General features: G+C 33.7%; 1 protein-coding gene and 1 long non-coding RNA gene across 8 annotated transcripts; one reads left to right on the top strand and one right to left on the bottom strand.

Annotated features, from left to right (window-relative positions):
• The first annotated feature begins 241 nt into the window (after window positions 1-241).
• LOC117909458 lies at window positions 242-6,042 on the top strand. 3 transcript variants are annotated; one of them, XR_004650374.1, is made up of 4 exons: window positions 242-524; window positions 625-668; window positions 4,288-4,395; window positions 5,697-6,042. It is a non-coding gene; the product is annotated as an uncharacterized LOC117909458 (long non-coding RNA). The 3 variants fall into 3 exon arrangements; XR_004650373.1 differs by lacking the exon at window positions 5,697-6,042 and adding an exon at window positions 4,487-5,463; XR_004650372.1 differs by lacking the exon at window positions 5,697-6,042 and having other exon boundaries at window positions 4,288-4,454.
• A 5,934-nt stretch (window positions 6,043-11,976) lies between these two features.
• LOC117908555 (BTB/POZ domain-containing protein At1g04390-like) lies at window positions 11,977-21,256 on the bottom strand. 5 transcript variants are annotated; one of them, XM_034822199.1, is made up of 9 exons: window positions 21,044-21,239; window positions 19,260-19,389; window positions 16,355-16,862; window positions 16,120-16,253; window positions 15,942-16,035; window positions 15,617-15,866; window positions 14,295-15,425; window positions 13,477-13,629; window positions 11,977-12,755 (listed from the first exon to the last, which is right to left on the bottom strand). In XM_034822199.1, the coding sequence occupies exons 1-9, from the start codon at window positions 21,139-21,141 to the stop codon at window positions 12,305-12,307; spliced, it is 2,949 nt and encodes a 982-aa protein (XP_034678090.1). In that variant the 5' UTR covers window positions 21,142-21,239; the 3' UTR covers window positions 11,977-12,304. The 5 variants fall into 5 exon arrangements, 4 of the variants coding, with proteins under 4 accessions (XP_034678090.1, XP_034678088.1, XP_034678089.1 ...); XM_034822197.1 differs by having other exon boundaries at window positions 15,617-16,035; XM_034822198.1 differs by having other exon boundaries at window positions 15,617-16,035; window positions 19,260-19,386.
• Window positions 21,257-27,477: the final 6,221 nt, after the last annotated feature.

The following is a 27,477-nucleotide window of genomic DNA, read 5'->3' as shown; positions in this document are numbered from 1 at the left end:
AAGATTCAGAATTTTCACTCTGGTGACATGGCATTTCAAGTTTACCAGCTGTGAAACCCATTAATTTACAACCATTTGAGTTGGAAATGTAAAGGGCATTTTCGTCTGTTAACATCTTATATCCTTATCATTAATTAGGTCAATTAGATGGACCTTCTCTTAATTTTTGGGCCCAGCTGGGCCCAAAACACAATTCTCCCTTTATTATTTCCAAAAATAGCCTTTGTTGATTAAGAAAAAAAAAACCAAAATATTCAGGTTGGAATTTTGCCCTAATTTTGCTCTCTCTTCAGCATTTCAGCCCTAGAAAATCGTTTTCTTCTTTTCCTCCCGATTTCCTCCATCACTTGCATCTCATCTCTATACCTCTTTCATTTTTTCTCGCATTCGTCTCTCTCGAAAATATGATTTAAGGCCAAATATATTGTCTTAATCAATCTCTCGATTTCAGTTGGACGTCTCTTGTTCTATCATCAATCCGCATCGGTGTTGCCATTCGTGCTGAGCGTCGTTGGCTATTTGAGGTTAGTAGATTCTCTAATTTCATTTTCTCCCGATTTCGTCTCTACCAAGCATTTGATTTCAACCCAAAATACATTGATGTAATCTCTCTCTCGATTTCAGTTCGGCGTGTTCATCTCGGTGCAAACCCTTGTTGCATATTTGAGGTTAGTAGGTTGCCTAAATTTCGGCCTAGATTTTCTTAGTCCTATATTTTGTTTAATCCTCGTTGGTATGAGGAGAGGGATTCTTGTTTTCTGTTAACCTTCAGTTTACAAAGTGAATGTTGAGTGTTATTTTAAGGACATTAAATGAACAGTTGAGGCAAAGTAGGTGACTGGTGAATTCCTTGTTGTAGAAATCTCCTGGAAAGGGATTTCCATACTCCCTAATTCTAAATAAGACATTGTAGATTTGTTGTAATGTTTTAAAAGAGCAAATTTTTGATTTTGGAGCATTGCTATTTTGAAAAATATTTTGGTTGGAAAGACTTCAAAATCTTGGTGGAATAGCAGCACAAAATTGGAATTTAACTCTTTGATTTTGATAGATCTCATCCCAAATGCCCAAAGTTGGTAGTCAGATAGTTTGAGTTATTCTAAGTTGTGCAAGTCCATCTAGAAGTTCTATACCAATAGGAGGAAGTATGCCTTTGTTTCTAGCTTATGCTAGAGCTATAAAGGGAAATAGTTATAAAGTTGAAACTTTTGAAATCAGACAAGTCACTTTAAACTGTATGGTCAGGGAATTTGATTCAACCTAAATTTTTCTTATGGTGCCTTGGCTTAAGGTGTAGGCAAAAGTAACAGATTTATCTCCTTTTATCTATTAGTTTTTCTCACCCTTAAATGTGTTAAACTATTGTTTATGGTTTTGTATGAATCATCTAAAGTAGGACATGATAGTTTAGAAGAGAATTATGTATTTGTTGCATTTTTCAGGCTATTATCTCATCATATTATTTTGCAAAGCAACGTTTATAATTAATATTTAAATATCTTCATTCTCTTTGAATAACTTTGTAGGCATGTCTGATATAGTAGTACCAACATAAATTGTCACAAGTTTGAGTGAGAATGAGAATTTCTCTTCTACCTAGTCTAAGTATAGCTCAGAGCTTAATAAAACGTGGGGGATTAATAAAATGTGTGGCTTTGTTGAACACTTGACCTTCTAGTTTTGAATTCTGTTTACCTGCTTTGCAGATCACCTCGAGGATCGAATAAAATTTAAATAATTGGTAATGGTTAAAGCCCATTTGCACAATGTTTTTTTCCTTTATTTAGAATTTATTTTGAAATTGGGTTATTTTCAAGTTTTTATGAAATATTCTTAACAATAATTGAAAATATAAAAGATATTTTTGAATTTTTTGGGTTAGTATAGTTTATAATATCTTCATAGAAAATAAGCTAAGAAAAATACTTTATAGACAAGATTTTATCTCTAAAAATAATTAAAAAACTGTTATCAAATTTTCAAATTAGCCAAACAATTTGTTGGTTTGTTCTGGATCATATTGACCAGGGGTCATCTTTTACTAGAATTTCTAAGAGAAAAAAAAAACAAGCATAAAAAATCCTAACCATTTTTCCTTAATTCTTCCCTTTGTTATTTCTATTCTTAGATTTTGATTGGTAGTGTTTTTAAAAAGTAAATTTATCCTAACAAGTTTTTTTCTTTTTTTCTTTTTTTTTTAAATTAGGTATTTGATCAAATTTAAAAAATATTTTTAAAAAATTAAAATTTTAGTTATAGTGTTTTTCTCCCAAAAGTAGTTTTATTTCCATTAAGAATAGTTTTAAAAGAAACATATCCTAAAATATTTCTATAGAAAACGTCTCCTCTAAAATTGCTTAGACCATGGCCTTAAAATTCTTTTTGAAAATAATTTTTATAAACTTATCAAAGAAACCTTCAATTTGAATTTGTCAAAACATGATTTTAAAAATTGATAATGCTAAAATTTACTTTACTCTGCATAGATATAAATTTGGGAAAAAAATTATTACCCCTTTGAATAGATTTAAAAAATGTTCGTTTTCAAATGGAAATGGATTAAAAGGAGACTAGAATCCATTAATAGCTTGTTGGTGCAGGGTGGTCAAAGATTGGTACCCTAGTGTCCTCATATGGTGACCTAATCAATCAATTGCCCATATGTCAATTTCCCTCACTATAGGTTCACAGTCTCTTTTCAATCAATTTTAAATTATAAAAATAATTTTTATTTATTCCCATTTATCCCTCAATTTAAGGGCAAATAATGGGTATTTGATATTTTCGGCTCATTTGTTTTTAGTAGCTTAGGAATAGATTTAGATTTTAATTTTGTTAATTGAAATTCAGGGTTGGGATTTGTTTTTCCGGGTATTCATCTCATATATTTAATTTTTTTTATTAAATAATTAAATAGTTGAAAATATAAAAAATTAAGCCTTGTGATGAAAATTTTTAATTTAAAATTTTTAAATCCTTTTTTTTTTTTTTTTAATGGAAGCGGGTGGTGAGTGGTTGGCAATGGGAGAGAGTGGTGTAAGCAAATGAGGCAGGTTGGGTGGTGATGGCAGAGAGAGTGGGTCCAGTGTCTAAAAATATAAAGTCAACATCTTCACATGCATGTGCTTGATGGTAGAATTTACACTTTGTTCCATGACCCATGCCTTCCTATTCTCAGTTTTTTTTCCTTTATTTATTTATTTTGGTTTGGTGCTGCTTTTACCGATCAATTATCAGTTCAAACCTCACTGTATTGTTTATTTCCCCAATTTATTGAAGCTATTTGTAATTCCAAAATAAAGTAAAGACATGCATTTTTTTTACTTTCATTATTTATGCTTGATATGAATAAAGGTTGATTACTTGGGGCTTGTTTGAATATATTTATTGTCGATTTTTTGTGTTTAAAATCATAAATAAGAGCACAGTAGGAAATTTTATAAAAGTTTCAAAAACCCTTTAAGGTTGATATTTAAAAATTGTTTCAAAAACTAAGGTATTATAAAACTTTTAATAGTTCCAAATTTAAATTATTAAAAAAATTATTTTTTAAGACATATGCTAAACTTACATTTGTTTGTGTATGCATTTTTTAAAATAAAACTTTTTCGTTTGGGAACATTTCCTATTGTGAGATGAAAAAACTTTTCAAATCACATTGAATATGCATTATTGTTTATTCAACAATATAAATTTGTGCTTTATTTGAATAGGTTGATGGATGCCACAAATAGAATATACTATTATATTTTTGTGGGAGGCGGACTTGTTTAAAAAAATGATGGGCTTTGGGAATATGTTGGTGGAAGAAGCAAAGCTATTCACATTTATAAAGGAATGACATTTGAAGAATTCACTCAAAAAGTCTTAGAATAATTTGACATCTCCCTTCATGTGGTGAGGATGCACTACACCCTCAAGTTTAACCCTAGAGTCATCCAAGATTTAGAAGATGATGATGACTTGGATAATGTGGTTTCCCACAGTGATGACTTTGCAAATGTATACATAGTAGAATCACCCCGTGTAGAAGCCATTGAGGCAAATATACTGAATACACAGTTGGCATTAGGGTAATGCGCTTTCACTTGAATGTCTATTTAAAATATTGTGAATATCAATTTTACGCATGATGTAGTCTAATTTTGTTTACGAAACTGTTTCTATCCCCCTACATAGCTGTAATGATGACTGATTCATTAAATCATTGTTGAACTTTATTTTATGTCTTGAACCATGCATTACCTATAATGACAAATCTGATGTTATCCCCTATTTGATGTGCAGGAAATGGTCATCCACTCCTAGGGAAAACACTTAGTGAGGGATGCAGTTATAGGACGATTTGAGCCACATTTGTATTCCATGAATATTCCATATGTGAATGTGAACGAGGTGTAGTGCAATGTTTTATGCTTGGAATTCTTTTTTATTGCATGAAGGTCCATTATTTAGATGTATGTTTAATGGCAGTCTATTAGTACAGGTCTTCTTACTGGTTCTTATAAAGAACCATTGGACACTCTACGTATATGACCTACCAAACAAGAGAATCCAACTGCTAGATTCTTGACCTGGTAGAAAGAAGACAACTTTGAGTGGAATACAACAAAATTTGGTAAAGTAACAAGTAACAACTAATAATTTGTTAGGTATGTCTTGCCAGAAAAATTTCAATTGTTGCATTAATAAATGTTTCAAGCTAAGGTTGTCCTATGGTTGGCTGCACATAAGAAAGAGGTCTCACCTTATGAATTGAGGACATTCAATTTCCTAACTCCTGATGTACCCCATCAACATAATGAGTGAGTGTTTATCTTGCAGTCCAGTTTTATGTTAAAACGGATTGCAACTTATTTTAAGTTCCTTTGTTATTTATAATTCCACACTTAATAACGTCTTGGTCATTATATTGAGGTAGGCACGATTGCAGAGTGTTTGTAAAGAAATTCATAGAGTTGTGGTCAATGAGGGGGTTCTCCAAATCAATCGATGTGGTACATAGGAGGAATTATGTATTATCATCTCATTAATGTTAAAATAGTTACAAAAGCCTAAATTAATTAATTTGTTGATTTGTTGTTATAAACTTGAATGAATGTAGGGAAAATTGAAACATTATAGATTGAAGATTATGGGGAGTTTGTTGTTTTCACCACAGAATGCACACTGACAGTGTGTCCGGAGGGATTAATGGGGATTTTAATTTTTGATGAGACTATATAAATTTGATTTGGCTCTAATTTATGTTGGACAAACGTAATTCTATAAATGTATTTGTATGGTGCCACTTGCGTAACTGAACAATGGGAGTATGGGAGTAGTAGGAGTTGGACTATTTTTTGAGTTAAGCTGATTGACATTGCATTCTAAGTGAACAAGGAGAATTAAAACCTTCGTTTCTGATTGTAAATGTATGTTCATTGTAAATGTATGAACATGGAGAAAATGTTTTATTATTTATTATTAAACCCATGTTATGTCATTGTATTGCATTTATATTTCTGATTTATGAAAGTTTTAGTTCATATTATATATCAACTTTTTGAAGCTTCTCCAATGTGATTGGTCATTGTTAGAGCAAAAGTACTTGTAACAGTGGTAGCATATTAGGTTCATTGTGAGGAAGTGTATATCAAATAGCAAGGAATGAGGAATTTAAATGGAGAAGTGCTTGTTTTTTGTTATGAAAACAGAAGAAACAAGGCAAGTTGAACGAAATGAGGAACAAGGTGAAGATGTAGAACTGAAGTAGTGGGCTTGGTTTGGCCATTGCTGAGGTCCTTTCATTCCTTGTGTCGTGAAATAGTATTAATTATTAGGGAGAATATCCTTAATGAAACCATAGATGAGGGGCTCTCAAATGTCAATTGTAAATTGTAAATTGTATCCTAGTTTTTTGGGATTGTAATTTTCCTTTTACTTGACCCACAATTCCTATAACAAGGCCGACGTAAGCATATGGACTTATCCAATGTAAGAGCTTTCCCTTTCATGTAACAACATTGATTCATTTTCATATAATAATTCCATTCTTCTTAACATATAGGTCTTCTTATTGTAACAACACTGTAGCAATGCTCAAAGGATTGCTATTATGAAGCTGTAATTATCCAATATTGTAATTTAAGATTGAAGAGGCATTAGATCTAAATATTGGATCTTATGCATTTCAATTAATACAAGTTAAAAACTCCAATTTGGTGGGGCAATGACTATAAATAGTAGTTTTACATGACAAATCCAATCGAATATTTTGCGTATCATAGCAAACCGAATCGAATATATTCGTTCTAAAGAGTTTTCGGAATGACCCAATTAGGACGTTATAATGCACATGAAAAACACTTTGGTCATAGGATATTATTAAATTTTATGATTGACAGAAAGTGATGGGTCACGGGAACACTATTTTTCTAAAAATTATCTTGACAATGACACTTTTATCAAGCATATGTATTTATATTTTAAACTTTCATATAGGTCTTGTACTTGCTATTTGTATTGTAGATAGGCTCTCATGCCAATATTACTACTAGGCCAATATGCTAGTTCAAAGCATCGTGTAAGGAACCTTCATTCCAAACATATATCAACCAATTTTTCCAGGTATGTTTAAAGGCACAAATTTCAAATTTAATGTATTCAATTAAGCATATTATCAAAGTTTTAGGCAAATATGAAAGAAAGGCCTCATGAATAGAATGTTTTTGTGGTTGCATTATTATAAACAAAAACATGGCAAATGAAGACAAGATCTACGTTGTTTTTGTTGGAAAGAGGCCAGGGGTGTACACAACATGGCCTGAATGCCAAACTTAAGTCATTGGTTTCAAGGGTAATGTTTATAAATCGTACATAACTCATCGTGAAGCTGTATCGGCATGGGTGATGTATGAGCCTTGATGGAAAAAACCTAATGCACCTATTGAATCCCACAAGGATGCAGAAGGAAACTGGGTTATTGGCCAAATAGTAGGTGACCATTAAACCTCCTCCCATACACACAAAATTTTATTTTGATATTTGATTATCTCATATTAATCAAAGAAATTTATATTAGTGAACAAAAAAGAAATCAAAATTTTTTTTTTCATAAAATAGTATCTACATATTATTAACACCCCCCACCCAACAAATTCATTATGTACAATATTAATTGGTAAGTCAAAGAAAAAATGAATTCAATGTTATAAAAGATGTTTAAAGTGTTGAAACTATTCCTAAGCTAATTTATAATCTAAACCTTATTTTCAAATTTAATATGCAACATCCAATATTTTACCATATTCGATGAACAAAGAATTATGACCAAGTTAAATAATCACCATATGAATCATGTACTAAATTAGATCCATCTCCAAAATTTCACATCATTTTTGTAGTTTCTGAATTTACCTATTTTCAATTCAACTTCCATCTTAATTTTCCTTTTAACCAAATCGTCCAATTCACCTCTCGAAACTTACTCTTCTTAACTTCTTAGTATCTCGATTTTCAACACTCATTTCTTCACGGAATTGATTTGAATCTCTATGTTACAATACAAGCAATTTGATGTTAGCTCGACATCATTTTAAAAAGATAAAAAAAGATAAATAATAGAAAAACATTTGAATGAGAGATTAACATCAAGACCTCATCATTAGCCAAGTTGGAGAATGATACATTTTTATGCCACCAGTTGGATGAAAGTAAACAAAAAAAGAAAAATCTTCCTTTTATTTAAATAAAATTATCTTTAAAAATGAGAAATTAAAAATCAAACATTTGTGAAAAGTGTTAAGATTTTTTTTGACATACTTGTTAATATAGAAAATATGTAAATTCCTTTGTGGACTTGATACATAATCATATAATAAATTAATTTCATTTAAACTTCAAATATACAAATATAATATATTAATTAATGCATCCTCCTTCAAGTAAGATCAAACTAGGCGTCACTTTCCTCCTACAAATTGAAGAGATAGAAAGGTAAAAAGGGAGTAAGTCAATTAAGCCATTCCTTCTCCGATGGTCAAGTTACCTATGGAACAAAGTAAAGGACAATAAATAGAATATGGAATTGAATTGTTTGTATACTTTGTTTTGAAGTTGAGACCTCCTTTTATAGTTACTTTTTGATGGATTGATTATTAAAAGGCAAATAAGGAATTCATGTAGCTACCAACACAAAAAGGGGATCATTAGGAGACAATGAGCCTGCTTCATATAGAAATCTAAAGTGGTTCCCACCATCTTAAACAAATAAATGTGAGCAACTAAAGTACATAAAGTGAATGGACTACATGCCCCTACAAAGCTAATAAAGGAAACACTTAAATTATAAATCCTTTTATTATGTGATCAACTAATATATCCTATCTCAAAAGAGTATAGTCAAATTTCATTTAAGGAATTACTACAATCACAAATTTTATAGCCACATATTTTTACGATAACCCAAGGGAACATATTATCTTAAATTCCATAAATTATTATGGTATATTTATTAAAAATATCTATTGTTACAGACTTTCATCAATAGTGACTCAATCCATAAGAAATGTATGATTACCTTATGATCTCATTTATAGGTTAAAGTCACAATAAACTTTGTAGTGTTTATATTTTAAATATATATTATTAGGCCATATTCTTTCTCTTAATAAACTTAATTTTAGAATAATTGGTATGTTATTAAGGTTGCAACAGAACTTTTTTTTTTTTTAAAAAAAAGAAGTTAATTTAACAAAGGTGGAAGAAAACTAACCAACCCTACTTACATATGTATCAATTGGTTTGAGTGGAGTTCTTAGTTTAGTTTAGTTAGGATTTTTATTTAATTAAGAATATGCTATTTGGTTTCAAACATGAGTTTTTTTTCTAATAGAATCAACTCAATCCCTTAAAAGAATATCTTTTTTAGATTGAATGACTATTATAATAAAGAGTAATGAGATAACCATAAAAAATATAATGTGCCAATAATAATAATGTTGTTTTGCTTTATTTTCTCTTAATGATATTATCATGTAGTATGGTTAATAGTTATTGTTATATATTATAAAGTATGTCTTATGTTACGAACCTTATTTTCCACATACAATGCATAAAAACCTTATTTTAGTAGTACATAACAAATCTAGTCCACTATTATAAATATTAATTGTTATATATAAGATTTACTTGTATTTAAATTTAGGTAGTGGTTGTTTTTTGGCTAAATAAAAAAAATTAAAATCAACCAATATAATTAAACTAAATTTATTGATAACAAGTTCGGTTTACTTATATTGACTGATATCAATAAGTTATTTTTAGCTTAATAAAAAAAGCCAAATATTTTGGTTTTTTCTATTCGACCAAAAAACAAATATCATCTTAGTCTCTAAACTTTTTTTTTTTTTTTTTTTTTTTTTAAATGTCAATCTTAAACTATGCTCAAATCTTTGATAAAACTTTTTGTTAAAATATTTTCATCAAAAAAGTGAAAAAGACATTCATATGGATAGTAAATGGACAAATTAGACATTTTTCAAATAGACCATGTAAAACTTCAAGCTAATTTTAGGATATTTGTGGATGAGTTTTTCCATTAATTTCTTATGGAAAATTCTAACGAAGTGGTTTATTGGATGATTTATGTATGATATAAAATTGGCATTGCTTGGAAAAAAAATTAGGACTAAATTGGGGCAAATGTAAAAATACATAGGTAATTTTTTAAAAGTTTACTCAAATATTAATAAATATAAATAATAGTTACAACAGAAGAATTTATGAGAAAAATTTGGTGGTCAAATTTTTTTAAAAATGTCATAAACATTGGATTTGAAGATTCTTATGGTACATCTTTTAATAAAATTTACATGTAGGATTGTTACCCGATTCTTTCTTTAAAAAATAAAATAAAAAATGAAGGTTGTTGCAACTTTGGAAGCAATAATAATAATAAAGTAATTACTATAATTTTTATGTTTGATATATTTCATGCTACTAATAATAGATGTAATATCTATGTATTATGGTTTTTTTTCTAAATATTTTATGAAAGAAAAAAAAAAACAACTAGCAAATTTTTTAATGGAATATCATATGTATTCTATAATAGTTGTTATTATTAAATACAATTGTAATTGAAAAGTGTCAATTAATTTATAAGAAATACCCTAAAAAAAAAATAAAGAAAAAACTAAAACCAAAGTTAGAGAAGCAGAATAATTGATGTAGGGGTAAATTTAGGCTTTGTTTGTATCAACTTTTGAGAAAACAAAAACTTCTTTTTAAGCTTAATAAAATTTTTTATATCTATTTGACTAATTTTATTAAAAGAGCTTATGACTTAAAAATAAGTTTAATATGAAAATTAAAAAATTGTTACTTCTCGTAGAAGCCTTGTTTTGGTATATATAAAAAGTTTTTCTGTACTTAATAAAAAATGTATAACACCAACATCATCCTTTAAAATTTGTGACTTTGAGTATGAATTATAATAAACTTCCCTTTAAAACAAAAAATAGAAAGTTATTCCAAACAAGACCTTATTATAAGAGAATATGAATAAGAATAAGAATATAATACAATGTGAAAGGAATCGAAATCTCGGGATAAATAGATTCCGATTTCCATAATAATAACATTTCATTTTATTCTTATTTATAATTCATCATCCAAACAAAGTAATAGATGAAAAATAAAATATAGTTTACATTATGGTCTCCCATTGCAAACCTGCTCGAATAGAAGTCATGATAAATAATATTTTTTTATTCTTTTTAAACAATAAAAATAGGACTTATAATATTTAAGAAGCATTTATATTGAATAATAAAGACATGAAAATTAATAATCATTGTTGTGGGCGGCATAATTATCTTCCTAAGTCCATAGCAATAAGTTTTTCAAAATGGAATCTAACTTGAGAAAAACAAAAAAAATAAATGTAGGGGATCAACTTCATCTGGTTTCCATTTCCAGACATGTTTGAATCTGATGAGGACAGAGCTAAGCCATGGAAGACAACAAAGGCAGCCTTGTGGCGTAGGGAAATTTGGAGGAGCTCATGAAAGAGATTAACAGGGACGAAGGCCAAGAGATCACTTGTGTTGTTGTTGATGTGTGTCTAGGATGGGCCCTGGAAGTTGCAGCTAAGATGGGAATTAGAAGAGCTGCTTTCTGTTCAGATGCAGCCATGACTTTTGCTCAGGGACTTAGCATCAAAAAGCTGATTGATCAGGGAATAGTAGACAAGGATGGTGAGGCCTATCTGTCACTGATCCCTTTAGCATTTTTGTGGGGCATTCACTGGTGAAATCTGGGCGGGTTGGCCTAAGTTATAATCTAACAGCATTTTGGAAGATTCTTTCAAACTTTCAAACTCACCTTATGTTTATTCATGAAAGAATGGTAAGAATTTGTACAAAAAACTACTTTCAAAAAATTCTTTCAAACTTTCAATTGTTTTAGTCATCAAACATTTGAACTCGACTCAATAGTTAAATTTCATTTCCACTACTCATAATTGATTACTAAAGCACGGTCAGGAGACCGACCACAGAACCCTATTTGGCAAACTGAAAGTTGTAAGACCAAAGACCAGATGGAAACGGGAAAAGCTCTCCATTCCTACATCTCCTTTAGCTGGGTTCTCAATTTTCGATTTTATCAAACATCAATGGCCTATCATGTCTAACAGTAATTCAAAGAAGTGTTTCTAACTTTTCTGACACTTGAAAACAATTCTTTTGATAATAATTTTCAAGTGTTGGAAAGACTAGAAATGCTTCCTAAAATCACCATCAAACAGATTCTTAGCTTGGAAAGAGGTAGCCCACTGGTTGATCATTCTTTGTTAACTAACATCTCTATAATTCAAGACTGAGTGAAGAACTGGTAGTGGTTTGATAGACTACAGCAAAGCTCATTCCATTGAATGATCTTCAAGGAATTTTTCAAACAAAAGAGGGAAGCTGGAGACTCAAAACACCCAGATGCAGCCAAAGAAAATCTTGTATTGGCTTCCTTCAACATTTTGTCTATTGGTAGTGGCTTTCATTCAACACCTCTTGAAAGATACAGAGAATACATTCAGTGGTGGAACTAGGTTGCAAACAGTTTCAAAGTTCCAAAGCTAGGTTCAATCCTATAAAATGTATGGTGTATTAACAAAGCTAGGTTCAATCCTCTTGAAAGATACAGAAAATACATTCAGTGGTGGAACTAGGTTGCAAACAGTTTCGATGTTCCAAAGCTAGGTTCAATCCTATAAAATGTATGGTGTATGCACAAATAGTTACTATAACTTGCCTGTTGTCTCCTTTTACTCTTCTAACTTGCATTTGGTTGAATCCTGGGAATGTCGAACAGAGGCAACACGAACCATGTCAGCAAGGTCTTTATCCAGCTTTTCAATTTCACCAGTGAGGCGGAGACGGCTATAAGAAGGGCCTAAGCGATTTACTGCAGTCTCAGCCAACTTCCACAGGGAGAGCCTAGCAGCTATCTGGAGTACTTCAAGAGACAAGTTTCCAGAAGAATCCAGGCAAGAGTTGATCACTCTTGAGCAGTGTTCCTGAATATCGTCCAATAACCAATAGTCTGCAAGCCAACAAAGCTCCAAGTACGGTTGTAGCTCCTTTAGCTTTTTCCTTTCATCCATGTTATCCCATAAACAGCCAGTGACGAGTGTTGGCAGTTTATCAGAATACAACCAGTCCACTAGTTTAACCAATGCCTCCCAACTAACAGGGACCTTTATGAAGGGGGAACGGCTGCAAGGATAAAAAATGTTGCATTGGTTGAGATATAAAAGGACCACCAAAATAAGCGCAAAGAGCACAAAGAGGTAACTTAGGATATATATTCTACAGTAATACAGTACGAACATGCATATCAAGCAGAGAACAAACTGCTGGGCAATCTATTAAAAGAAGAATATGTCTATAGTTCCAGGATATGTCTTAATTACTAAATCAGTGCAGGGGTATCAGATATATCTTAATTGCCAAATCGCTGCAGGGTAATTGATATGCAATGTGTTGCACTCCCGTTTTCTGGAAGATGACATTTTTTTTAAACATTTTTTATGATTAAAAATAAAATAAAATAAAGCAAACAAAAAAACTTTGTTTGAAAATTTGGACACTTTAAATGTCTAGCTGATATGTATTTAGGCATTTCAGAAGAGCACTTAATCTGATGGGGGTAAGTTAGAAGACTTCCATGATAGTTCCTTGGACAGAGCTCCTCCAAAGTGGTGCCCATATGCATAGCATCTACAGTAGTAGTAGACTATAAATAATGAATTCAAAGTCCCAAATACAGGTGAAATACCAACTTTGTAGCTTTTACACAACAGATCAAGAGATTGTGCCCTTTTGTTTTATAAATATACGAACTTTGCTTTTTGTAGGGACTATCCAGGGAGACTAAAAGATGCATCAAAAGAAATATGAAGTACCCTCTTATACCAAAGTGTATGTGTGTAAGTACCTTTCTTGCATCCCTGACCGGAACATGGCCCGGAAATGATCACAACTTGACCACAATATGACTTTGTGGACATGCATATGAGGCACTAAAACAGAGCAGAATTTGCATGTCCACTGCATCACTTCAGTTGCTTCAGCTTCCAAGGCAACATCCCTGAAATAAAAAGATAAATAAAAAAAATTTAGAATCCTTAACCTCCAAAAATTATAGAAGGCACTTATAAAGATGGTGGTCTTCAAAAGGCCCTTCAGGCCCCGCTCTAATGCCAGGATTGGGTGGGCATGTAGGAGGTACCAAGTTCAATCCTAGAAAAAGAAAGAAAGAAAAATGTTTTACCTACGAACTCCTTCCCTCACTTATCAGCAACTTCTATCCATCAAACATCTAACATAAACAAGACATTCCTGGACTTGCCAAGGATTGCTCATGATGGATGAACCAGGACACCAGAAAGTCTTCTATCCCATCTCTAATCTTAGATGAACCAGTACATCTTCTACCACTACTATTGGATGAATCAGAACACAAGGGTCTTCTAACTATAGTCACAGAGTGCAAATCTCCAAAACAAGAGATTCCTAAGAAGTTATTGGTAGTACATTTCCATTGAATGGCCAGTCTGATAGATGTACTGTCAGTCCAGAAGACGGTCATTTAATTGAATGATGAAAAGGCATAATGTTTTAAATGTCTCTGAAGTGTAGCTCATGAGAACTCCATTAAATTCAGAGTCTCGGGGTCAAGAAGAAAAGAAAATGAGCATGCCAATTTGATGCAATTTTAAGATGTCTTAAGGTAATAATCAATGAGAAACATACGAAAAAGTATGCCCATCAAAATCGAGTGCAAGAGCAAGATCCAATCCAGGAAAAGGCATGCCCCACTTTGGACGATTTCTATGAAGCATTTGTAGTAGAGGTTGCAGTTTGCAATGTTTAGCAAAACTTTTCAATGACTTCACAAGGTCTTCTCCTGCTTGTAAATATCCCAAATAAACAAATTCCAATAGCTTCACTAATGGCTGATGACGTAAATGAGAAGATAAATGAACTTCTTTCTTGAACTTTTTCGCCGACTCTGTATATTGTCTAACTGAAGAGCCATCAGAACTTTCCTTATGAAGAGGCAGCTCAACAGTCTGCAGTAACGATGGACATTGGACCATAAGAACAACACCATGAATGCTCACAGATTCTCCATTTTTAAGAATGAGTTGCATATCTGTATTTTCCTTTTCACCAAGTGCATTACCAATCCTTTTTCCCAGCCTACTTGGAAAACCATACACTCCAAAATAACTAAGAAGGTATGCAGCATACCATCTTAGCCCAGGAATAGAAGTATCACTGCAGATCTCTTGGAGTTTATTAATGAATTGAACTTCAGTATATTCCATCTGGCCACGAAATAAATCAGGGTGATTTCTCATGCGACCAGAATGGTGGATCAATTCAGCTAGCCCCCACAGACCAAAAAGCATAAGAATGCCTCCGCCATCCCAATCTTCTGCACATGTCTGGCAACATGTCCACCTACTGAAAATATTTTGCAAATTAGAGGCAAAACTTAGCCTTCCCAAATGGGAATCATTTTTTAAGCACTGCTTTATAAAGGCCAGCAGCATTTTTATTCCTTCACTCTGTAAAACATACTTTTGATACTGCGGCAAACCCGAATAACATGTCAATCCCACTATGCTAAAGAAAGTGCGTTCATCTGGTCTTCCATACTCATCCCTGGATGAGACATAGCATAGGTAATCCGTAAAGGATTTTAGATAACGCTTTCCCTCTGCCTTTAGAGCCTTAGACAATTTGGATTGGGCCTGTGATGCAATGTATTTGCAGGGAGAATAAATCATCATCAGAAGTGCTCTAGATGCTAAACAGCTGCTGATATTGTTTGCAGCTTCTTCAAAAATCGGATCAACTGATTCCACAAAGGTCATGCTATTAAAGAACATAGGCAGAATAATAAAATAAATCAGCAACCAGAAGATAAAGGAAAATATGATATGTTAAAATGACCAGAAAAAAACATAGATCAGGTCCCTGAGGAAGAAAGAATAGAATAAAATAAAATAAAAAGAAAAGAAAAGCAAAATTAAGAATACCGTAGTATTGATGGATAGGGACACTACCATGCACAACAAATAAGGATGCTGATGAAAACGTCATTGCCATTCATCTCAGGATTGAAATCTTCCCCACAGTGGGTTACAAGCCCCACAATAATTTCCCAGATGAAAGCACTACCCTCATCTGCTATGAATGTCAGTTCTTCCATTGACAAGGAATGTGGAGGTTGTTGGGCTTTATGAGATTTGCGTAGAAGAAGGGTAGATAGGACACCGGCAATTCCTAGCTTCCAAAAATAAATGTGATGCTCCCCTGCCCAACGAGTAATCAGAGCCAAATGACCTGCCTCCACTAACAAAGAAATCCGGTCTTTAGCAAACTGTCTACCTGACAAGCCGCACCCCTTCAGTCCACAAATTATGGCTTTGACAATGGGCTCACAACACAATCTCATCATTTTTGAACATCTTTGTTCACTCATCTGTGCAATTGTTGGTAGAGAATAACTTATACATGTAAGAAAATGCCATTACCTAAATAGGATATTGTAAAGCATGATTATTACCGCCAACAACTGAGCGAGTTTAAATGCCTCTATCCGTACAGAAGGAGGTTGTGTGCTGTCCATGCACTGCACCACCATTTTTAGAAGGTTTTCTCCATTTTCTAGAAGCCTCTCAGCCCCATTACCACATAAAGCTGGCATACAATCAACAAAAATTTTATCCACAAATTTAATAATGTAAGCTAATTGGGCTTGAGCATGGTAAAGTAAGAACACTACCACTAAAAATTAATACCTAAAGCAGAATACAATTGCAAAACTGCAACTTTAACAGAAGAATCAGGATTTACACGAATAGCCTCCAAAACCCTCAACAACTCAGCATCATTCCATACATGATACCGAGAGGGCGGCCACCGCCACAATACCCTCCTTAGAAGAGAAGCCATCCGTTGGAAATGTTTAATTGATTCCATCCCTTTGGAAAAAATTTGTATATTATTGATAATATGAATAACTGCATTTGTTTCTTTCAATATCTCCCAAATAACTCCATCCTCTTTTAAACTCAGATATGAGAGGATATGATTCAAACCATTTGCACACCGGGAAGCAACTTTTACTTGATGAGAAGATAATAAAGATGAAAAAGGCTGAATAAGATGTAGCACATGAGATTGCAGCAATGAACTGGGCAAGTCCCGGACTAACTTCAATGCGACCTTTGCTGCAATGATTAATACAGTGTCACTGTTGCATTGAAGAATTCCTTCCAATGCCTTAATCATATCAGCAACTGTATCCTGGAAACAGAAAAAACAACTATGAATTTAATGACCTAGAAAAAATAGCCAGAAGGCATTAGAATTAGGAATCATCTATACCAATAAATTTCACCTAATCCATCATAATTGACATGTCTTACCTGTTAATACCTAATACAAATGCAATTCACAAAACCTCAGCCAGCAAGTATCAAGTATAACATGACAATAAGAATTATCAATACAAGTTGGGTGATATGTAATGTGCCAATTTGAGTAGAGAAATAAGTGCCTTAAACTTCATTTTTGACCACTTTTCACACTCTAACCTTTCAAAATCACAAATAAAAGGAGCTTCCTCTATTTTCCATAATGTTAAAATATTAAATTTTGACCAACCTCTGAAGAAACCATTGATTAACCTAGAGAAGAAAGTGTCACAAAAGTAACCGCTAGGGAAAATAAAGAAGTTTCAAATATAAGGTGTTCATATTGCCCATATTTAAAGTGAACAATAGTTATAAATAATTCAAAATAATTTAGCATTTACCAACAACCAAGAGTTGACCGACTCTTTGTTCAACTCCTAATAAAATGTTCCATGCTAGCTGCGCCTCCCCCCTCCTCTCTCACTCTCTTAGAAACACACTCTTTTGTCATTGATTAAATCTCTCTCTTCAATTTAATTGCAACCTTCCTCAAAAGTTCCAAACGTAAACTTTAAAAGCTAATGAAATTTGACATATTTTTTTAGTATACACTAGGTGTACATCAAATTAACTAACTTTTTTTTGCATGATTCTTCTCTTTAATGCCAAAAATGAAACTTCGTCAAATGTCATTTCTTGTTAACACTTAACATCACATATCCATCTTATTGCAATCTTTTACCCATGTGCATTGCCAGCTCTAAGCCCACTGTTTTATCAACCAAAGAAAAATTACAAGTCTATTTTAGATCTTTTTGTTTTTGTTTTGTTTTTTTTTTTTGTTTTTGGATAGGTGATTGGAAATAGTATTAATAAGCGCCAAAGAGGGCGCACCAAAGTATACAAGACGTATACATCGGTCGCCAAAAGGTGTTAGAAAAAAAGAAGGGAAAAGGAATAACAAAAACCTACTTCCTCCCTCAATAAGAACCTAACCAATCAATGAAGTCATATAAGGACATTAAGCCTTCAGCTATATACAACTTGGTCTAAGACAACAAGTTACAAAGGTTATCAACCAAACTTATAGGTCTAAAATCTTTAAGATCTTATCCACACTTCCCCCTTCCCCCTCCTCTCCTCCTCCCCTTTCTCCTCTTGTCGTGTCCCATCACCTCTTCCTTGACAAAAGCCCCAACTAAATTGCCAAAAAGCTATTGAGAAACCATCCAACCTTAAAGCTTTGTCCCCATTTAGACCTAATAGAGCACTGAACACCTCTTCCTCAAAAAAAAGGATCCTCCAACTTTGCTACATCCTACCTATTTGAAGTGTCAAAATTCATTTCCTTGATATTGGGGTGCCACTCCCCTGGCTCTAACAAGAGATTTTGAAAAGCCCAGACAATCCCTTCCCTAATCTCAATCGCCTCTATTAGACAAACCCCATTAATTTTGACCTTAGCCAAAAAGTTCCTTCTATATGCATTTGACATTTTATGAAAGAAAACGATATTTCTATCAGTTTTCTTTAAACAAACCTCTCTTGATCTCTGCCTTCAACTCATTTCTTTCATGAGAGCCCATTTACGATATCCCACCCTTGATTCCTCCATAGCAACCACCTCTTCTTGATATAAAGCCCTCATCCTCATTTTAGAATCCCAAAAACCCACTTGGTAAAGAGCCAAATTCTTTCCTACTACCACGTTGCACAAAACCTCTTTGTTCCGTCTCTTCAAATTAAACTTCAGCATTTTCAATTTCTCAACCAGGATGAAGCTAGAAGAACCCCTAAAACTTATGAAGTTCAAAAACTGAAATTAATGGTCATTCCCAATAGCTTCTTAGTAATAAGAAAAACACATGTTCACAGTAAAACAATTATAAAAAGAGAAGATTAGTGAGTTATACTTGGAGTAGAACCTCCATATTTTAATATCAATAGTTACTGTTAGACTGTGTTTGAATGACTGGTGTCAGAAATTGGAATTGGCATGACCATTCTGGTAATCTTCAGAATGAGAATACCGCCTTTATAGCCACAATGACATGCCTTCATTTGTGTCACCAGGAGAATGGTGTTCGTCCATTCCAAATTATGACTATACACACAAAACAGACTTGAGAAAAATAAAAAATGTATAACAGTTTGGACAGAGATACAGGCATCTAAATGGAGCACAATGGCAAATGTAAACTATTGTGAAGCCCCACACATCAATTGTAGCAACATCAAGTTGTTCTTAGCCCTTGAAGCTTTATAAGAAATGGATACTGTTACCTACCTTTACAAGTGGATCTTGACAAGTGTATGCTGAAATACATCCAAGAAATGCACTAATAGAGTGGACTACATGCTTCTGCATCTCAATATCTCCGCACCGCCATTTCCTTTCTTTGTCATCATAAGAACTGCTGGGGCACAAAACAAATTAGGAATATGGTAATATAGTTTCGTTTTTGACACTCATACTACAAAAAACCATCCAGTGAATAGATAACACATAAATATTCATGCATTCTACTAACAGGATCAGAAAATGGAAACAATAGTCAAAAGTTCCATTACCGTATGGTTAGTGGTAATGGGCAAGATCTTAGTGAGTGGATTATTTCTAAATTATTCTATCATGTGCATATCACATCCAGACATAGGCCATCATCTCCTTCCATGTTTTCCTTCTGCCTCTGCTCTGTGGAGGGTTTTGCTTCTCTAGGAATAGGTGCTCTTTCACTCAGTAAAGGAAGTTCTAGCCAGACAGCACTTTATGACTTGGAGCAAGAAAGTAAAGATAGGTAGGATGATTAAGATTTCTACCTACAGTTGCAATGCATAAGCAAAGCAGGAAATGCTGAACGGTTTAGGTCTCTCATGGGTGTATGATCATTACCATGTGAAATCTAGGATAGTGATGCAGGAAAACAGCGAGACAGAGATATATAAAAATTTCCTATTTTGGGCAGGATGAAATTCTTGCATGATACTAGTTTAAACCTTTCTGAGCTTCCAGTGGATTGCATCGGCTTACATCTTTCAGATTGATTGTTGTAATTAGAGCAACAAACCTGAGGAGCAAAGCCTCTAGTTATTTGCACTTTACCATTTTTTTTGCATGAATAGAAGAAATTGTATGTTTCAAAATAGTACTATGATTTTGATATTAAAATTCACTTTATGCAGTAGGTAATATTTTCATTTGGAATTTGATTAATGTCCAATTCATGACAGATCCAATGTTTTGAACTTCAACTTGACCAGGGAGTTTTTAGCAGAGAGTTCTTTGAGAACGGTTTAAGAATCATTTTTGTTCCCCTGGTAAGCGTGATAATCTCCTGGGCAAGAGTAAAATTTGCATGACACTTAATTTGGCTTGGATCTCAAAACATACAAGTTTTTTGGTCTGCCTATTATCTTTTGGAAATGAATCAGGTTCCAAACAAGAACCAAACACTGATTCAAATTTACTTTCATTTTTTTAAAGAAAGTGGACTCAGAATTCAACTACAAAAATTCTCTAATTTACAAAGAAAGCCACCTTTTGTGACATAATTCCACTAAATTATTTACTTAAAAGATTCTTACAGACTACTACTTCAAGCCTAGTTTACAGGTATATTATCTTTTAAAGAAATCAAGTTTTAAAAAAACCCAATGCTCACTTTCAAAGAAACTTGACTCGCTGACCAATTTCAACTGGAAAAGATTTTCTAATAACCGAGAAAGACATACCCTTTTGTGATACAAAAATCAAAAGCTGAATCCGAGACTAAGAACTTCCAGATTCCTCTTTCCTTTCAAATTCGTCCTAAATCTTCAACAATTTTTACTATTCTCAGTTCCTTCCCTTTCTCGGCAACCAAAACAAGAGTCAATTCATGAAAGAAAAGAAAAAACACAGCAAAGAAAAGAAATAAACCAGAAACCGAAACTATAGATTGTCCACATTTTTCTTTCCTTTAACATTCTTAGCAACTCTAAAACAATCATTTTCTTTCTTGGAAACCAAACAAGGCTCAAATTCATCCGAAAAAAGAAAAAAAGAAATGAAAAGAAAAAAGGAAAGAAGACCTGAATCCAAAATTTAGAGAACTGTAAAGGCGTTGGCGACAGGTAAGGAGGCGATCGGTGATGGCTTGATTGTTTCCTACTACTCCTCGCTTCGACATCGTTTCAAGGGTTTCACATCACACAATTTCTCATAACTGGATCTTCACCTTCGCCTCTGCCCCATTCGTTGACAGGGAGTAAAGCAACTATACAAGATTCGACAGTTGGATGCAGCGGGAAAAATGATGCTTGAATGAACTAAAATTCCATAATTACCCTTTCTTTTAAATTATAACATGACAAGTACACTGATTACTTTTTCTTCCATTAACATCACCTCTCTGCTCTCACTTTTTTTTTTTTTTTTTTTACTATGCTATTGTATTCTCCCATAAAACTTTTTTAATTTCAAATTTTTTTTCATTTTTTGATCTCTCCATATTTATTAATTTTTAATCATTTTTTTGTCACATTAAATATAAAATGATAATATATAAAAATAGTTTATTATAAAAAATTAAATAATATATATATATATATATATATATATATATATATATATATAATGGACAAAAAATAAAAATATTATCCCATAAATAGTATATTTGATGATTTTAAAGATTAATTGTAATAATACATTTGATAGTTTAAAGTTTAAATTTAAAATTTACATTTTATTATTTAGAGGTTGATGATACAAGATTTTTTATTTTAATGCTAAATAAAAGATTTACTTATTTTGTAAATCTTACTACATGTAAAAGTAAAAATATTTTTGCAATATTATTTTAGGGACTAAGTATTCATTTGTGGAACCTTAGGAATGGGTTTATGGCCTTCCTCCACCTTCATGGTCGTTTTCTATGCTCACATACATTCTTAAGAAAAACACATACATTTGCTTAAGGGCGATTGAGACCCCATTTGACCTTATTAGGTTTTACGTATTCAGTTGTAGAACTTCAAGAATGGATTTGAGGTATTCTATCACCTTTATGTTGATTTTTAAGTCCACACACATCATTAAGAAAAATATGTTCATTCTTGAGAAAAATACATGCAATTTTTTAAAGGTTAATTAGAACCCTATTCAGCCTCATTAGGGTCTAAGTATTCATTTATGGAATCATGGGAATGAATTTAAGGCCTGTTAAGATATTAACTATTGTTTATATGTTGGCAATTTTGTTTTTTTTTTTTTTTGTTAGCCTAAGGGTTCTTCTAATCATGTTTTGATAATAACAAACCATAGTTAAGTTGCTAATTAGTTTGAATTATAAAAAATTTCATGTGTTAATTTGGAAATTCATCAAGGGACCCAATGGATGCAAGATCAAGATAGTTGGAAGACCTTTTAATCATATAAAACATATGTAAGATGAATGCATGAGTGTACTTAGGATTTTCACATCTATTCATGTATTTTTAAAAACTTGGTTTATGTATTAAAGTTACATTTCCATCAAAATCCGAGTTTTATCAAATGAACTTTAGGCAAACCATTTCAAAATTGGCATATTAATTTACCTAAAGACCTTATCTAAGTGTTAGAAGCAAAAAGACTAGACAAAGATAGGTTTTCAAGACAAAAATGGTGAATCGATCTAGGCACTTGTGAATCAGCTCAACCAATTAGGGTAGTGGTCGATTGATTGACACTTCTCGATCGAGGTCCAATCGAGAGATGCAAAAAACCTTCTCTCTCTTCTAGTAGCCTTGCATTCTCAGTTGAGGGATTTTCCTACGTGGTCAAGTTTTAGTCAAGGCTCGATTGAGAATCAGTCGAGGCTACTTTTTGGCATTTTGGCTCCCGATGCTAGAAACCTATAAATTGAGAGCTCCACTTCATTTATAAGGGAGAGAACACCTTGTGGACCCTGCATTTCAGCTCATGCGCTTCCACTCGATGACGAGCTCAATTTTTATTTGAAAATGATTTATTTATTAGAAAATGACTTGAAGTCGCCACTTATTTTTGTTTTATTTTTTTAAAAGGGTAAACAAAATAAGAAAGAAAACTCTAAGTATGACTCCTTATTTTGGAAAATGTGGTCTGTGAAAAACTGGATTGGGCTCGGGGGTCAGGTTACTTATCAAAAAGGTACGATAAAAACCGTAGCACCCCTCTAAGTCCCTAAAGTCAGGTCTCTACTAATAAAATGAAGCTGACGTGGCAGTCAATAAGAAAATCAATGGATACTCAAATCGATCATGCACATATGAGAATTAGAACATGCATAGAGAATGACCAAGATGCGAATAGATATGTACTTGGGCAACGATTCATAATGCGCTATCAAGAAATGAGGTTAGTGCACAATTGATAAATACAAAATACAGCTGGCATGTCACTAAACAGTATGCAAAATCATCAATAGCACACATAACACTTCACTCGAGTTCATTTTTATTTTAAAGAAAATTTATTTAATATTGGGCTCTCACTAAAGCCCATTTTATTTTGCATGAATCAATTCCAATAACTCCATTATTCGGAATTACGAGATTTAATTCCTACTTATTTTAAAACATTTTAAAGATCATGGGAGGTGTGAAAATTGCTTGCCAGAAAGAAAAATGACAGCAAAGTTTTATTGAAAATGGGATTTTGGTAGCTAACAATTCTAAGGATGAAAGATTTAGAGAATGAGAATTATTTGAAAAGTCGGGATTTGGAAAATTATTTGAAAAACGGGGTTAAGAAATTATTTTTAAAATCAAAGGGAAGGAATTTGGAGGGTGACACGTGGCCCAAAGGTGACCATGCTAAAGGTGGACATGCAATGAGACTGGGTGCTTGAATAGCCACCAGGTCAGACAATGACGTTGTAGGGCCCTGCTCACCCCTCACTGCCTGCAGCTATTGAGGAGCCATTAGGAAACGCCAATTCTCCATGTGATGATGAATTAACATTCAACACCACTTCCTCAGTTGGAATAGGATGAGTGACATCAGCGCCCTCAAGGATGCTCTCAATACACGATGAAACACCAAGCCCATCAGATCTTGGATCAACCATAAGATGAGTGTTACAATCAACTGCACCTCCCAAGTACACGGCAACAATTGGAGCACCTCGTTTCATGGCATGTTCCAAGCTCTTCATTACCAATACCCCAACACCTTCACATGACGAAAGCAAGAAAAAAACCAAAGACCCTTATGTATCTCTATAATATGATCTATTCTTCTCATTGCAAATGGAATTTCACCATTTCTTCTTAGAAATCCTCCAGTTGCTTACCAATCCCACTGTTAGCTTCATTCGCACAAACCAACTAGCTCTCATGATATTCTTCATTGAACCTATAGAGCACAATTCCTTCACAGCGCAGTGTCAACAGAATCACAATCTCAGGTGCTAGGTCCATAAGCTTGGCAATAACATCAAATATATTTCCCTTGGTTGAAATATCTAATTATTTCCTAAGAAAAATACATAAAGACCATGGAGGTTAAGAATACTGGAATAACCAAGACTTACCTCCATAGAAATGATCTGCAATTTCGCTTAACTTCTTGTTCATGAACTTCTAAGGGCGCCAGGTGGTACACCTGCATAATCAACGCTTGGGACATTTGGGTTTCCATGGGGTGCATCAACTGCAAACTCCTTAACGAGGTCCCCTTCTGTAATATTCAAACACCTCAGGACTAAAAACTTGTACTTAGCAACCTCTTCACTCATTTCCTCATGATCATTCCTTATGAAAACCAAATATACGTTACCAATGAACAGAAGAACAAGATGAAGGAAAGCTTGGTTGCGGTCTTCACAACATGAAGCTTGAAGAGATGCTTCAACATAGTGCTTTTATTCATAAATACCACTGAATCTTCACGCAAGTCTCTACGAACATTCGGCAATTGGTGGGCTCTGACACTGTCAGTGGCGGCAATTAGAATCTGACTGCACTCATCCAGAAGCAGGCATGATTTTAGGTCATATGGGATCTCCTTGTTGATCTCGCATTGGTTTCACCGGAGGGCAGCTACGTGCATGGAGCTTCATGCACACGAGAAGATTGACAATAAGCGAATGTGGAAATGCATGGAATGGATGGTGGAAAGTGGTGAAAGGAATGGGTTTGATAGGCATTAGAAAATGGGTATGGAGATGATGGGTTTAATGGGGTTTGGAAAGAATAGAAAAGTTAATGAACGAGGTAAGTTTATGGGATTAGGAGTTGAGTGGAGCTAAAAATGGTAAGGGAAATAGGGATGAAGGGTACGTGGTGTGAAATATGGGCACGGTGGGCTTGATGGGTGGCCATGCATGCATCTGAGGTAGAAGTAAGAAAGAGAATTTGCAAGGGAAGGCAATGGGAAAATGAACGAAATGGATATTGGAAGAAAATGAGTTTAATGGATATGGGTGATAATGTTGAGAGAGAAAGGTAGTGGTATGCATGGGGGTATGGGATGAGATGGATATGAGCAGTTTGAGGTTAAAGACGAGGGTGTAATAACGGGTTTCGCAGTGAAATGCATGGAAAATAAGATTGGAAGAGTGGGACACTGGGTCTTCAAGAATGGAGGATAAGCATGGGTGAAAGTTGGATATTTCTCTTACGAAGCTTGTATTTCAAAAATGCGATGTTGCGGCATACTGCTGATGAAGGTGTTGCTGAAGACTACGGGACTATCACTATTTTAGTTGTGGAAACATAGTGACATTCCTTGACGTGGCATTTGAGAATTGAAAAGCATAATTGAAAATGCCCCTTGCTGCATTGAATCCCCTACTGAGTATTACAGAATGTCAGAGATATTCCTAAGTGTAGTATTTGTTTGAATATTCTGGAGCAGCCACTATGGACGTGTTAGAGTTTGATTAGGTGCCGATGGGAGAAGAAGCTGTTACTCTTAGCTACACGCTTGAGGCGACACACCATGATGTTGGATCAAATAGAATATTGCATTTGCTTCCATAGGTATTCAGACTAACTCATGGCAAATCTTCAAATGTTCACTATTTTGTTGTCAATCTTTTAGCATGAAGGATACCTTCACCAAACAATTTTTGAAGGATATCTCCATGACTCCCATCCTTGAGTTTCTCGTCTTTGCATCTTACCCCCCTTGGCACGTTCATGGGATTCATCATTTCTTTAGCTACCCATTTTGAAAATTCTGTGTTGACTAAACAAATGCGGTATCATTTGAAAAACTAATTCAAGAATGTTCAGCTCAATACATCAAGAAGAATTGAGGCATCCACAATACCAATTTCCCCACATAAGCCTCAACTAAGGTACCTCTTCGTAACTATAGAGGCGACAATGAAACCCCACCGGAAACAATCCCAAGGGTTCTTCCCTGAGGCTCTGAATTGGACCCAAAATAAATGGTTAGTCTAGTGGAACTCGACGCTCGATTTCTGATGGGTGTTGCTTCTACAGGATCAGATGCCACAACTTGCTCATCACTAGCAGAAACCAATTTTCTCTTGTCTTCCCTCAGACCCAATGGATTTAAGATTCTAACCTTACAACATCCATGAATAAATAAAGGAAAGAAATACTAAAAAAAAACAGAGTATAATCACAGGAAAACCAGGTCCTGCTTCATGTGTTAATAAGAGGACCTAGAACGGGTGGGAGAAACATGGATTAATAATATGTGTGGACCCCGCATTTCGGCTCAATGCGTTTCCTACTCGATGGCGAGCTCGATTTTTTATTTGAAAAAATTGATTTTTATTGATTATTTGAAAATGACTTGGAGTCGCCACTTATTTTTGTTTTATTTTTAAAGGGTAAACAAAATAAGAAAGAAAAACCCTAAGTGTGACTCCTTATTTTGGAAAAGGCGGTCTGTGAAAAACCGGATCGGGTTCGGGGGTCAGGTTACTTATCAGGAAGGTACGGTAAGGACCGTAGCACCCCTTTAAGTCCCTAAAGTCGGGTCTCTACTAATAGAATGAAGCTGACATGGCAATGGATGAATAAAATCAATGAATACCCATATCAATCATGCATGTATGAGAATCAGAATATATAAGATGAATTATCAGAGCGAGTGAATGCGTACCTGGGCAGCAATCTCGAATGCGCTATCATGAAACAGGGTTAGTGAGCAATGAAAAAGATATAATTAAGCACATATCAAGGAACAAGATAGATCAAACACGCAAGATAAGTAAATCAGTCAAACAATCAATCAATCATGAATTCTCACATGTGGGGCCCCCACCAAAGCCCGTTTATTTTGCACGAGTCAATTCCATAGATCTCATCACTTGAGAATTACGAAATTCGATTCTTGCTTATTTTAAAACATTTAAAAAAAAAACAGAAGAGGTGTGAAAATGGCATGCCAAGAAGAAAAGTGGCAGCAAAATTTTATTTGGAAAAAAAAATGGATTTTGGGAATCTAACAAAAAAAAAAACTAAGGATGAAAAATGGATGAGTATGAAATTATTTTAAAACAAACTAGGATCTAGAAAATTAT

Source organism: Vitis riparia, chromosome 19 (genome assembly GCF_004353265.1).
Source record: "Vitis riparia cultivar Riparia Gloire de Montpellier isolate 1030 chromosome 19, EGFV_Vit.rip_1.0, whole genome shotgun sequence".
Lineage (NCBI taxonomy): Eukaryota > Viridiplantae > Streptophyta > Magnoliopsida > Vitales > Vitaceae > Vitis > Vitis riparia.
Note: the sequence above shows the minus strand (reverse complement) of the source record. Positions and strands in the feature narration are given on the sequence as shown.